Genomic DNA, 13641 nt, shown 5'->3' on the forward strand with positions numbered 1-13641 from the left:
CCGATCATAATTAGCAATACAGACATTTTAACAGCAGGTCTGCTATTTAAAAAAAAAATATTTCCACACAAATAGGTCATTTTAACAACACCGAACCAGGCATAATGTTCAACTTTCAGAGATTTTAAAAAGTAAAAATAAAGAAAATACTCATTGGTTCCTCTAGGCCGTTTCAAAGCACCATTGCATCCTATGTGTAATCTTCCACATACCAATGTCAGGGTGGATCTTAGGTGGTGTTTTAATTTTTCTTGTTCTTATGGTTCACTCATATATTAACATACTTTTTGGTCATTCCTTGTAATAACTTATTTTTGTGGTATTTTTGTGTTTTTGTTTTTTTTTTTTAGTTGTACATTTTGATTTTGTATTCTTTGTTCTATGTTGTCTGTCTGTAACTTCTGTTGCTGCCTGTCTTGGACACTTTTAAAAAAGGATTTTTTTTTTTTATCTCAAGAGGGTTGTTTTCCTGATAAAACAAAAATAAAAATTCAGAGTCTCTGCAGATAGACAATCAATTATTTGGCAACATTAAACAGTAATGTATGTTTTACTTGCTCTCTTTTTGTTCTCCAGAGGGGAAATTTGCCAAGTTTGTAAGTGTTTTTTAGTCCACTGTCCTTTAGATCAGTAACCGCAAAAGTTTATTATTACCAGTATTGTGTATGCGTGCATCAGGTCAAGCCTAAAGAGTTACATTAATAGCTTTTATTCACTTGGGAGAACCACAAATGAAACAGACATGACATGTAAAAAGACACTTAATGCCAAGTTCTTCAACTCCCCAGTCAGAATCCAGAAAATGCCCCATATTTATATTTTTCACTAATAATGTTTAATTCTGGCTGAAACTAGGAAAATAATGATGGAAAACACAATGTTCCTGGTGAGACTCAGTTACTCATTGGTTTGCACAAACCTGACCACACTTTGCTGTGCTTACTGTCCTGCTGACTCTTTGTTATTAAGCAAATATTACAAACACCTTGCATCATAACAGCAGATCTTACATCCCTTTTATTTTGCTTAAATAAACACTGCCAATTGCTTAGAAATTTAATTAGGCGCAAGAGACATTTGTGTGTTCCTTCAACACTCACTTCTATAATGTGTAAGAAGTGATGTAACACATTGTAGGTGGATGCAAGAATATTTGTGGATCTGTAGATCTGGCACCTGGATTCAATGAGCTCTCAAAGCCAGACATGTAAATTAAAGTGGTAAAGCAGACAAAACTAGCCTATGGCCAAATCATCTTGGTCCAGCAAAATTTAGAGAAAATACGCATGCTGATAGGAATACAGTACATCATACCACTACCTTCACAGTTTAAAAAAATAAAATAAAATTTACAGTTCTGACTGGAAAAACACTTCACGTTCAGCTCTCACCCAGCTGAAAGTGACAAGTAAACGACCACTTTTCACAGATTATTCTGAGAAATATGGGACCTGAAGTAAACATGGCACGCACTGCACATAACAGACTGGACAGTGAATGTATGACCAGTCAACAATGAAGGTATTACCAGTTGGGGAACTGTTCCCATTACACTGTGGTCCCATTACAAAATATTCTCCTTAAAAGATGGATTAAAAATGTTGAGAATCCATGCAGCAGAAGCTTAAATTCCTTCACCTAGGATGCTACATAAATATTTACTTTCAATACCAAGCTGAGATAACCCTGATGACATCACCAGGGTTAGTTTCTCTGGCTTTTAACAAGCTCCCTCCTGAGCAACAGAAGACAGTATACAACTGTTTTCACAGGCTGAGTAGTACTCCCCGTGGGATGGGATGCAAAAAAAGCAGTGACATATATCGCTCTTCTCTCTCCACGACAAGCAGCTGATTCTTTTGGATGCAGTAGAAGAAACATGTTCAGCTGTCAACCAAGGGCTCCTTCAATTAAAGTAAAACAGTTAGGTTAGGTTAGAGTAGTATTTGCACATTTCACACCATATGTAGAGTTTAAGATATCTAGATGTTACTTATCAGTCAGAGACTCAAAAACAAAGTGGTATGGTAATAAAACAAGATACTTACATTTTGTAGATCCAGTCCATTCCAGTGGTAATGGCGTGTGAGTGACTGTGTCAGACTCGCAGCTACACACAGTATCAAACAGACTCCTAGCAGACAAAAACCGACTTCCAACAGATGTCGCACTGCCACAATCTGCTCCTCCTTAAGAGTTAAAGTAGAGGATGACTGACAGGATGACAACACAGTATTTGTATTACGACTGAGCAAGTTATGTTGTTCATGTGTGACTCACTGTACCTTTGTTAACATGACAGTGAGTGCTGGATCAGTCTCTGAGTGAAGACTGTAGCAGGTTTGTGATGCAGTTGGCAGCTGGTTACTCGCTTCCATGTGGATGGGTGAAATATTTTTCTCCGATGCAGGGCACTCTGGCGGAAGTCTTCATTAAAGTATATAGTATATGCAAGAAGAAAAACACTCATTGTGAGCTGATGGACATTTTGTTGATGTAAGTAGTTCGTGATTTAAATTAGGGGAGCTTAGAGACACACATTTGAGTGTGAATTAACTTACAGGCTCATAGGCAGGAGGTTTGTTGGAGCACTTATGGTGAGGCAAGTGTAGGAATTATTTCCAGAGAAAAAATCTAGCGTCACATTAACAGTCTCATTGCCTGGGGAGTAAAACAATTGGTCAATGAGAATTCATGGCAATATACACAAACACTTTTATTTTATTTTACAGCAAGGCCAGTGCACTGCAATACCAACCTCCAAGATGTAACTGACTGGCTCTCAATGCAGTGTGTAAACCCAGGTCTGTCAGAGAGCCACTGTCTGAGTCTGTACTCACAGCCAGAGGAACCTTGAGATGCAAAGTGGTGAGAGAAGGAGTCTTTGTGGAGTTCAGTGAAGTATTTGTATCCATCATAGGAGAGGGGGCTGGCGAGACAAGCTCAGATAAACTTGCATTGGCTTTCACACACAGCTGGAACTGTGATAAGGAGGATAGTAGATGGTTCCAGTCCTAAAACAAGAATAGTATTTTTTTTTCAGTCATCACACACAACACGGCAAAGACAAAGAATACTTACAATATACACTCTAAACTTATATTAAGTATATACGTTTTTGATAACAGCATAAAGTAAATAATGTATGGGAATAACTGAAAAGGTATTGGCAGAGGCAAAATGCTTATATATGCCTACCCTACATAAAATCCTGCATTAAATAAAGCTACCCACCAGAAAATTATAATAAAAATGAGAGAAGAAAAAAAAAAACAAACAGCCAGACAAACAAAAACAAAAAAAAAACTATTTCAATGTGTAACTCTCAAAAATAGCCTTAAAAGCTATTCGTTTAAAAATGTATATGTGAATATAAAAATATGAATATGAATGAAGTGTATGATTAGTAAATCAGTATGAGCTCAGGACATACAGAAACACAAGCATATATCCAGTCACAGCCAGCACGTTATGATTTATTTACACATAAAAACTCGTATTGTGAACAGATAACATGGTAGGATATAAGACAACTTCCATTCTCCAACATGAATTTAATAAGTGAGTCCTTACCTTCACTGTGTCAGGGTTAGGCAGAGTGTGGGTGTAGCCATAAGAGCTGAGGCCGATGAGGGTGGTAGCCAGGGTCAACAGACACAGGAAAAATGTAAATGCTGGAGGATTCTGGGATATATAATCTTTAAGGTTGGTCACAGGTTGCCAAAATCCCATCATCAGGCTCCAAATACACCTGCACAAAGCTGTAGACAGAAGTCAGTTACTGTAGTTTTACAGTCATTGTCTACAGTGATTTTGGTAGCTACAGTGGGACCTTTTCATGTAGTCAGTTGTTGTAACAGGGTCAATACATGTATTCAAATATTCTTTAAGCACTGGGGAGGGAGTTGTGTTTTTTATTTTGGCTTAGGGGAGGAACATACAACTTTAAATGGTTGTCTTTTGTGTCAATTTAAATACCAACTGAACCCTAAAACAAGCCTGTAGGTTTGAAGCCCATTTTTTTCTTTATTTTCATACAGTTTTTTTTTTTTTTTTTGTTGTTGCATTGACTAAAACACCTACATCTGTGTGAATATATAAAACATATGGTTAGGGCCTGTTTATAGGAAAGGCCATGCACGTACCCCTAGTCACTCAGGGAGGCTCAAGGAAAAAATATTTGTAGTTTTGGATAAAGTCAAGATAACATTTCTAAAAAAGTGACACTCCAGCCACTCCCCTCCTCTAATAAATTAATAACAGCCCCTAAACCAAAATGCTCGATACAGTGTCATTAAGACACTGATCATTTGTGATTCAGAAGGATTTAACAATCTTCATATCTTTCAGACGTGTTTGGATGAATCTACCTCTTTTTTTCAGTATAATGACATTCAAAAACAAACTGCAATTTAAGCTCTCAGTTGCCATATGCTTTGAGACTTTGTAGATATACAAAAAACAAGGCACTGACGGTTAACTTTTATAACTTTTATATATAACCGGAAAACCAACTTTCCACCGATGCTTACAGTACGACATATGTTTAACTACTCCAGAATAATCACAAAGCGATAGGAGACGTGTAACTTGTCCACCGTATCAGCTAACCAGCCTCACTGATCAAGTACTGCAACGTCAGGTTACTGTCGATGTAACGTTGCTAACTAACTAGCCAGAAGATAACTTCATACCTCGGATTTGCGTAGTCTCCTCCGATCACGTCGCCAGTTTTGGTAAAATACAGAGATGCTTGAGTGTCCTGAGGATTAGTAAAGCGGACTCCGACATTTACAGCGTTTGAAGTTCCGTGGAAGCGGCGCGAGGAAAACAACACGACAGCGCCGTCACTTTACGAGAGCTCACTGCTATGACGACGACATCAGGACGCGAGTCACGTGACTGACCGGAGTACACAAACACAAACTGGTTGCAGAGACTTTTTATTATAAAAGTTGATAACATTTTATGATTTACACCCACCACTTATGTAATACACACACACACACACCACACACACACACACACACACACACACACACACATACATATATATATATATATATATATATATATATATATACAGTATATAATATATATATCACACAAAGTGGCACTTGTCTATTTAGTATAAAATCTACAATCTGTGGCTAAACTGGTGTGTTAAAAACAACAGCACACCAATCTGGGCATCATTTTTTTTTAAAGAAATATGTCAAAAGAATTTAAAAAAGCATCATATCAGAATGATTAAAATGGGTTGTTCCATATCAACTTTTCCAGGACCACCAGCTCATGTCATGTGTTTTTAAAATTATTATAAATAATGATAATAAGATGTGAAAAACTTAATTAAATTAATGGATAAATTACAAAATTCTATAGTTTTAATCTAAATATTTTTAATTGTGAAATCATTTGGCCGTTTGCCTAAACTATCTTAATCCAAGCCAACAAACTGTAACTTGCAAATTTCAATAGGTATACCACAGGTAAAAAAAACTTTATATACATTACAGTACAGATATCTTCTTATGAAATAAAAACATTGCATGTAATATAACCAGAGGAAGTACAAACAATTAACTGTTTTCAAAAAAATATTAAATGATGGAGTAATATAACATGTTTTAATTGTTTATAGGCTATATCTGCAATTTTAACACTTTCTCATGAAAAAGGATTGATTGACTTTAAATCCTTATTTGAGAAACATAAAGTAAAAACATTTTAATTTCAGCTCCAAAGCTATATTTAGCAAGATCTGTGGCATTTAATATTCTATACAGAACCAAATAACTTCTAGAGGTTTTAGAAATATAGCTGAAATACTATACAGATTCAAAATTCAATTGCACAAAGAGAAAACTAGTGTAGATATTCATTTTTGAGAATTAAAGAGTCTTAATTTAGGTTAAAACATTTTTTATTTGATTACTTAAAAATATTTACATGGATACATGTCGCAATTTTTTCCTCAGCATTTCTTGGATGTTCAGTATACATTCACCCCAATACAATGAAAAATAAGCTGCTAGTGAAAAACAGCATTTGGAATAGAGCTACAGAATTTTGCCAGGTCCCATGAATTTAACGTAAATCTCATATGAATTTTATGTATTCATGACATGAACTGAGAAAAATTCTGAATTCTAGGTAAGTATGAATGGATTTACCCACATTATTTAACTCATGCTCAATACATGCCTTCACAGTGACATAAAATGTGCGTCTGTATCATTAATTGTATTTTGATTTCTCCACAGAAAAGTGGTGAAAGCCATCATAATTTAAACGTGGAATTTCGATTTTCACATATTTATCAAACAAAACATTACAATCAGATAATCTTATACACAACTTCCACTTTACAACAGCAAGGTTGTGCGTTTGTTCATATTGCCTCGAGTGCTTTAATTATGCATTTAGTGCAATTTTGTAATGCTGCAGCAACTTCCTGTATATTATTGCCACTCTCCTAAGACTCAATAACATGACTGTTGTGTTCATAAAAGTCTGACCCACTGAATTAAAATATAATTTCCCTTTGTCAAAACGTCAAACAGCTTGCAGTATCTACATTGATGATGGCACTTGTATATGTAGCGTAATATTAATTAAGAAGTCCAGGTGACTTTTATAGGCTTAAATGCCCAAATATCAGGGTGGCCCATGTGAACCAGGTCTTTGTAAGGTGAAGTGCTCCACTGGAAGGGTGGCACCTGGTCCCATGTTGGCCCGCTCGCTGCCAGCATACCATAGTCACGAAACATCCCGTAGGACGTCATCTACACAGGAAAACACACACGATGCATCAGATTTAGTAAACAACTCTTTGATGTGCTACAGTCAGTTTCATTTGAGACAAACACACAGAATGAGAAACATCAAAACCTTCATGTCTGTTCCTCCATGTGACCTCTGCCTTAAGGCGCCAAACGGATATGTTCCGTTCGCTGGGTTCAGGTCTGAGCGAGCGGAGATTGCATTCTCTCCGTTCCCGGGTGGATCACAGCCCTCACACTTTGACAATGGGTCTTCCTTAAAGTTGTTATACCTAAGGAGATACAGTCCATCTCATAAATAAAACATAATGTTAGTTATTACTATATAAAAATATAAAATCTATTGTCAAAATGTATTTGTACCTCATAAGGCGCACCATTGAGTCCACATCTGTGACAGCAGTGTGGTTTCTCCTGAATATCTGTGCCCGAGGATTCTGGTCCAGAGAGAACCACGGGCCGAACTTCTCAACCAGCTCATTGCAGCCGCTGGCATTGAATATCTCCTCGTAGTACCTGCATATTCGCACATATGAACAAAAGACAGCTTTACGTGTACCACAATTAGAAAACGTGTAACATATGTTAAAATGAAACTTTTAAAGTGAATACTTACGGAATGTTGTAACTTGCCCAGTACCCTTTCTCCAGCAGTTCCTGGGTTTTGTCAGTGTAAACAACAAACCCCCTGCAGCATTAAAAGATTACAAAAACTTGTTTTAAGTGACGAGTTTAAAAGTCAGAAATATAAATACAAAAAGAAACTTGTATTCAAGGGCGTAGGTTCGCATATGGACAGTAGGGAGTTCTGTGCACAAAATATAGGACAAATCGTGTCCCGTTGTTGATGCATTAAGAGATATTGCATCATATGTTTCAATACAGGACAATAATTTCTGATCAAATGTCTTTTCAGTTAGTTCAGGTATTTTACCTCCAGACAACATAGATATGTGTTATATGTTTAAATATGGAGATAGTTTTGAACATAAGCAGAAATGACTAAAGTCCAGGTCCAGGTTTAAAAATTATTCCTAATTAATCAGTTTATGATTGATGTGAATAGGTGCCACATGCACATTTAAAGAGGGTGCTGGCCAAAACGAGAGACACAAAGGAGGAGGGAGGAGTAAACTATGCCTACATGTCATCGACCTATTATAAATCTACATGTGGTGTTGACTCTGCAGGGAGGACATTAAATGAAAAGTTGATCCACAGTAGAATTAATATTTGAAAGCTATACAGAATTCCTGAGAGCTTTACTGCATTTTAATGTATTGTAACCTACTTTTATCATTTTAATCATCACCTATAACCTGAATTTTGTGGGTTTTTTTTTACATAAATAAAAATGTTTCCACCATAAATTCTTACATAAAATTTCACTAGAATGCAGGAATTCAAGTGTTTGACACTCAAAATTTCCTGCACGGGAACCCCCAGCATGATATGTGTCCCAAACATTGTTGAAATTAAACCTCTGCCCTTTCTTGCATTTTGATAAAAGATTTGGTGCAAATACTTACGGAATCTGCTCCAACACAACAAAGAGCTCCTCTTTAATGTCAGTTTTCCCTGGAGTGAAGTGTTTGTAGTCCACAATCATCCATTGATTGTTGTACCTACAAAGCATGCACGCCAACACACACACACACACACACACACACACACACACACACACACACACAGAGTCAAAACTGAACATACAGCCTTTAACCTACTAGAATTGGATTTACTGTATTTAACTAATTCAGCATTCCACATCAATCAACTGACTTCTCATGTGACTCCTCATTATAGTTGTCCTTTTCTTGTTTCCTTTACTCGTATCAATCCACAAGGCAATTTAAGGTCAAACAAAATCTAATCTTGCCATCAACAGGAGTTTTGCAGCAGACAGCAGAAACTGCATTGAATGAGGACTAGGTGGTGATAATGTTGGGTACGACTCATGAGAGCCAGTTTATTTTCTGTTGTGCAAAACTCACGTTCCACTGTTGTACTTGCTGAATATGTCGGCCCACTCCTTGCCTGTAGCAGCCAGTCTGTTAGCCACAATGTTTCTCAGCCACTCCATGACAGATTCTTCGGGCTGAACAAACTTCCAGAGAGCGGGGTTACTGTTTCCGATGGTGGTTTCCAAGGTAACCTGGAGACAAAAGACAGATTAAGAACAAGAAACTATATTAAGCATTCAGCTACTCGATTTGCCACCAAAAGTAAAATCATATCCCATATAAATACTGCAATTTATTCTAAACACTCTATTGTGACAAGTACTGCGCTCTCACCAAACCACTACTTATGATATAAAAGTCATCTCCAGAGAAGATCGATCCAGGATACGATGAGAAGGCCTGATTTGCTCCAGGTAGAAGATCCTCATCTGAATAAAAGAATAAATAAAAATCAAGCACATAGACTTATCTGAATTCATGTCATAGACAGCAGCAACACTGACAGACTATTACTGGAGCTTCAAACTTATTATGTCTCTTAAAAAGAGGCTTTAAATATGAGGCTAGAGCCAGTCGATATTTAGCTTAGCTTAGATCAAAAACTGGAAACAGGGTGAGACAGCTGGCCTGACTGTGTCCAACAGTCACAGCCACCACCTCTGAAGCTCACTAATAAACACATTATATCTCGTTTGTTTCATCTTTAAAAAAAAAAGTGTATATTCAGGATCCTAGGTGCTGCCAGCAGGAAAGCCTTCTCTAGAAAGTGGTTAAAACCAGCAAAATCTACAGTGGATGATTGGATTGACGTTATATATGACATCTTTATGATGGAAAGGATTACTTTTGCTATTAGACTGCAATGGGACAAGTTTTTAAAAAGACAGGAAAAATCAGATGGAGTATACTACACCTACGCTCTTTGTTTATTTATCTAAAATGAACATATTTTAGTTTATTATTGTATTTATTTATTTATTTTAATGATTGTCACATCCTTGTTTGTAAACTGGCTAAAGTATCATGAAGAACTTGAATTCACTTTTGCAGCATCTCTGAATGTATTTGTGATTTACAGAAGGCTTGGAGTAAGGCCAATAACCCTATAAGGACTATCTGTGCAGACCTTGTCAGAACTTAATAAAATGAGAATTTAAAAAAAAAAAGAAAAAAAAAAGTGTAAACAAGGATTTGTGGTTTTATGAGCCAGATTATTTCCTGGAATCTCGTCACTGTGAGTTTGCCAAACAACCAGTTGAGGCCCCTTGGAAGTCAAGATTCTCTGTGCAGCCAATACCCATATTACCACACTATTAAGTGTGCCACAAAAATATTTACCAATACATAATATGTCAAATGCAGTATGCCAAAAATACCAGGATTTTCTACCACATCCAGCGAAAGTAGAATACAAGCCAGCATGCTTCTCTGGCCTTACTGACCCACAATCCTCTGCACTGTGGAAGTTAGGTCACATTGACTAAGCCACAAACAGAGGAGAGCTGACTCAGTGACAAATATCAGAAGCCATGATGACTGATGGCGGCACTTCAAGTGACTGATAACCAGTCAAATAGTAATAATGAGAGTATTAATTGTTTAAGTGAATGAAATAATCATTGAGATAATCAACAACAAAAGGAAATAACTGTGACTATAATGTCAGAGAAATGCATGCATCATTTCACTGTCATGATAATGTTAGAATCTTACATGTTTGCATTTATAACTTAAGGGTAAAACTACAGACACTGCAAAGCAACAACAGCAGAGCTGTCCAAAATGGACTCTGTCTCTGGTGAGCTAAGTGCACAGCATTTTATCTCCAAAGTAACAGATATGAGCAGAGGGGTCAAAGCTCAGGGTGCAATGTTATGGCAAAAAAAGCATGTCTTGATTGTGGGTATACTCCATGCAACAGAATGTATTTTGTAAGGACGGCTGCAGCACCTACCATAAGTAAAAGAACGCAGCTTTTTTTTTTTACGTTTAGGCAAGTTGTTTCCCCTTGCTTCCAGTCTTTTTGCTAAGCTAAGCTAAACTAGCCAGCTGTTGGCTTCACATTTACTACACAGAAACAGGAGTGTCATTGGTTCTTATATCTCATTATGACAACAAATAATCAAAAATTCTCAAAATGTTGAACTGTTCCATTAAATATTAGTAATAAAGGACTCTGGAACAGAAGAAACGATGAACAAGAGACACACTTTTTTTTTTTTATCAGTAAACTACCTGAAGGAGAAACTCTGAAGGCAAACATGTATTTCTTCATGATGCGCAGCATGGCCTGGTAGTTGTTCCAGGTGTCATGTGACACCAGCAGCTCCTTATTGTTTGGCAGCAGCTTAATGAGAGCAGAACAGGAGCCTGATCCAAGAGGTTGAGTTTTGCTGGATTTGTTCAGAGCCGATTCCAAGTCCTCCAGATCCCCGCCCAACTGGAAAAGTCTAGTTGGACGGAGTACAGTGGACAGTGTGAGACAACAAAGTTTATGATCTCAGGAACCATTAAGAATCATGTTTGATTGATAAAAAGTCAGATACAACTTACAGGAAGCCAAATGGGTTGAGGGAGAATGGCCCAGTTGGAAATGACAGATCCTCATTGTAGCTGTCCTCCAGACCTTTCAGTTGCAGCAGTGCCAGACGCACCTGACCAGTACAAACAGATTGTAAAACATATAACTTATATATTAGATTTTTAATCAATGCAAGAGATTCGATTCATCCTGCAAATGCTCATTACGTACCTGGTGCCAGTAGGGTGAGTTTGGCTGCTTCCCCATTTGCTCCTGAACCCACAGCAGATTGGTTGTGATGAAATCCTTCAGGCGCTGGCAGTAAGCGGATTCAGACGTGAAGGGCCCGCAGTAATTCATCAAGGTGTTCATCCAGTGCTTATAGATAAGCTAAAACAAAAAACTGAAGTCTTAAGATTTAATCAAAGGTAGAGTAAGAAAGTAAACAGTTCTGACTGCTTGGTAAGTGGAGAACAAACAGGCCTGAAGAATGACCTGAGATGTGAGTGCAGCCTCCACCGCACCGGCAGCGTAAGCCTGGATACTGTCATTGTACTGACTGCTGGTGGTGATCTCCAAAAAAGACCAGCTGAAAGAGAGCACGTTGGAATAAAATACGAAATGAAAAAGATGAAACTTGTGTGCAGGCTTAAAATAATGCAGGTCTGGGTGCTTTTTACAATCAGTGGCACTCAAACTATATACTGACTAACTGCCTGTACTGTGGGTGATATGACAGAGAGCATAATTAGACTTTACCAACAATTAATCAGAGAAACAGAAAAAAGGAAGGTCATTGTAGATCTTTAGATCTCAGCTCGGCAGTTATTACTGCTTGTTATTCTCACTTTTGTCTTTGTAAAAACAGACTGTAGTATCACCGCCAGTATTTCCTGAGATATCTTGAACAGATATGCGATGACTTGTCATTTATGTTTTGCAATATGTGCTGTTTTGATTTCCTGTACTTAGATATTAATTCACTTTAAATGATTGTCAGCTGATCAGTGTTGCATTTTTTGTGTTGCTTTGCATATTTTCTCTATGTCCTTGAATCCTCATGTCTTTTTTTATTTAACCAATTCATGTATTTATTGGGTTTGTCTTATTTGCACAGAGCTCCACTGTTGGCTCATGACCTCTCCGGTCACATGTTTCACTTCTGCTATCTGGTTTTATGCTATTTGCAGACGTACAAAATACAGATTAAATTACAATTTAGAGCTGAGACGATTCGTTGATGTTTAATGAGTAACCTAAATGTCGACCAAACATGGTAAACATCTTCTACAGCTTCAAAAGTATGAGGATCCCATGTTTATGAGTTGTCATTAAAAAACTAAATATTTTTGGGGTTGTTTGTGACAAAATAAGCACCTACAGAGTTGATTTTGGGCTCTAGAGATTGGTACAAACACTTTCACTAAATCATATCATATAATAGAGAATGCGTCAATATGTACAGATAATGTAAATGTATATATGTTAAGAGAAAATAGAGAACCATACCATTGAGATGTAATAAGCACATGCTGTATTTTCACTGTTGTATGTCTGGTGCATATTATAACACATACACTTCCTTTGTTTTTTGTATTCTTTCTTTCTGTTTCATTACTTGTTTTAAATATATGTGTGTATTTAATTTATCTATTTTAAACATCTGTTTTAATTTCTTTTTTCATTAGCGTAGTTTTCTAGCAATAATTTCTAATATATGTCATTATCACCATTTTACATGCATGTTGAAGTACATGTACATGTATCTGTGCACACAGTTGTATTTTTCCTTTCTTTTAAATCACTATATCATGCACAAATGAAAAGGTTGACGTATATACCATATTGCAATAGCACAGCAAGTTAAGCATAGTCTGTTTATCAACAAATACACATTTTTACAAAATGAAAACAATCGTTTGTTGCAGCCTCAAACAGATTCATTTAATCTTATTCGCTTGTCAGTTTAGCTGCAGAGCTAAAGGCCGAACAAGAGGAAATGTTTTTGATATTTTGAGCTAAAACAAAAACCACCAGGAGTGCGATCAGTAAAAATGCTCTGAACAAAGAGCTGCAGTGTCAACTCACCCTGATGTTTTAATGTCATCAGTGAAGTTTGCCCAAGCCACAAAATCATCTCGATATCCCTCAATGACCGACAGCTGCCCGGTTTTTTTGTCAATGACAGCGGTTCGTATTTCACCTCGAACTGACACACACATAAAACACAAACCAGATAAAACCGCTAAAACGTTTAAAAACATTGTAAAACTTCCACCAGCAGACGACTTGTTTTGCCCGGCCGCCATGTTTACAGGAACAAGTCACGTGACAACGCGGGTGACTAGTCATCTGACACCAGGGAGGGTACCTT

The 13641-nt window shown here is 37.0% G+C and overlaps 2 protein-coding genes across 2 annotated transcripts; both read right to left on the bottom strand.

Annotated features, from left to right (window-relative positions):
* Positions 1 to 693: 693 nt before the first annotated feature.
* zgc:158398 (uncharacterized protein LOC568894 homolog) lies at positions 694 to 4836 on the bottom strand. The gene is made up of 7 exons (XM_042488359.1): positions 4695 to 4836; positions 3574 to 3761; positions 2759 to 3014; positions 2562 to 2661; positions 2286 to 2427; positions 2049 to 2189; positions 694 to 1904 (listed from the first exon to the last, which is right to left on the bottom strand). Exons 2-7 carry the CDS (start codon positions 3733 to 3735, stop codon positions 1884 to 1886), a joined length of 822 nt encoding a protein of 273 aa, XP_042344293.1. The 5' UTR covers positions 3736 to 3761; positions 4695 to 4836; the 3' UTR covers positions 694 to 1883.
* A 1072-nt stretch (positions 4837 to 5908) lies between these two features.
* On the bottom strand, positions 5909 to 13589 carry plbd2 (phospholipase B domain containing 2). Its single transcript, XM_042488958.1, has 12 exons — positions 13356 to 13589; positions 11763 to 11856; positions 11499 to 11657; positions 11300 to 11400; positions 10982 to 11196; positions 9080 to 9174; positions 8777 to 8937; positions 8315 to 8410; positions 7402 to 7473; positions 7149 to 7301; positions 6895 to 7057; positions 5909 to 6788 (listed from the first exon to the last, which is right to left on the bottom strand). Exons 1-12 carry the CDS (start codon positions 13574 to 13576, stop codon positions 6618 to 6620), a joined length of 1701 nt encoding a protein of 566 aa, XP_042344892.1. The 5' UTR covers positions 13577 to 13589; the 3' UTR covers positions 5909 to 6617.
* Positions 13590 to 13641: the final 52 nt, after the last annotated feature.

This window comes from Plectropomus leopardus, chromosome 6 (assembly GCF_008729295.1).
Source record: "Plectropomus leopardus isolate mb chromosome 6, YSFRI_Pleo_2.0, whole genome shotgun sequence".
Lineage (NCBI taxonomy): Eukaryota > Metazoa > Chordata > Actinopteri > Perciformes > Serranidae > Plectropomus > Plectropomus leopardus.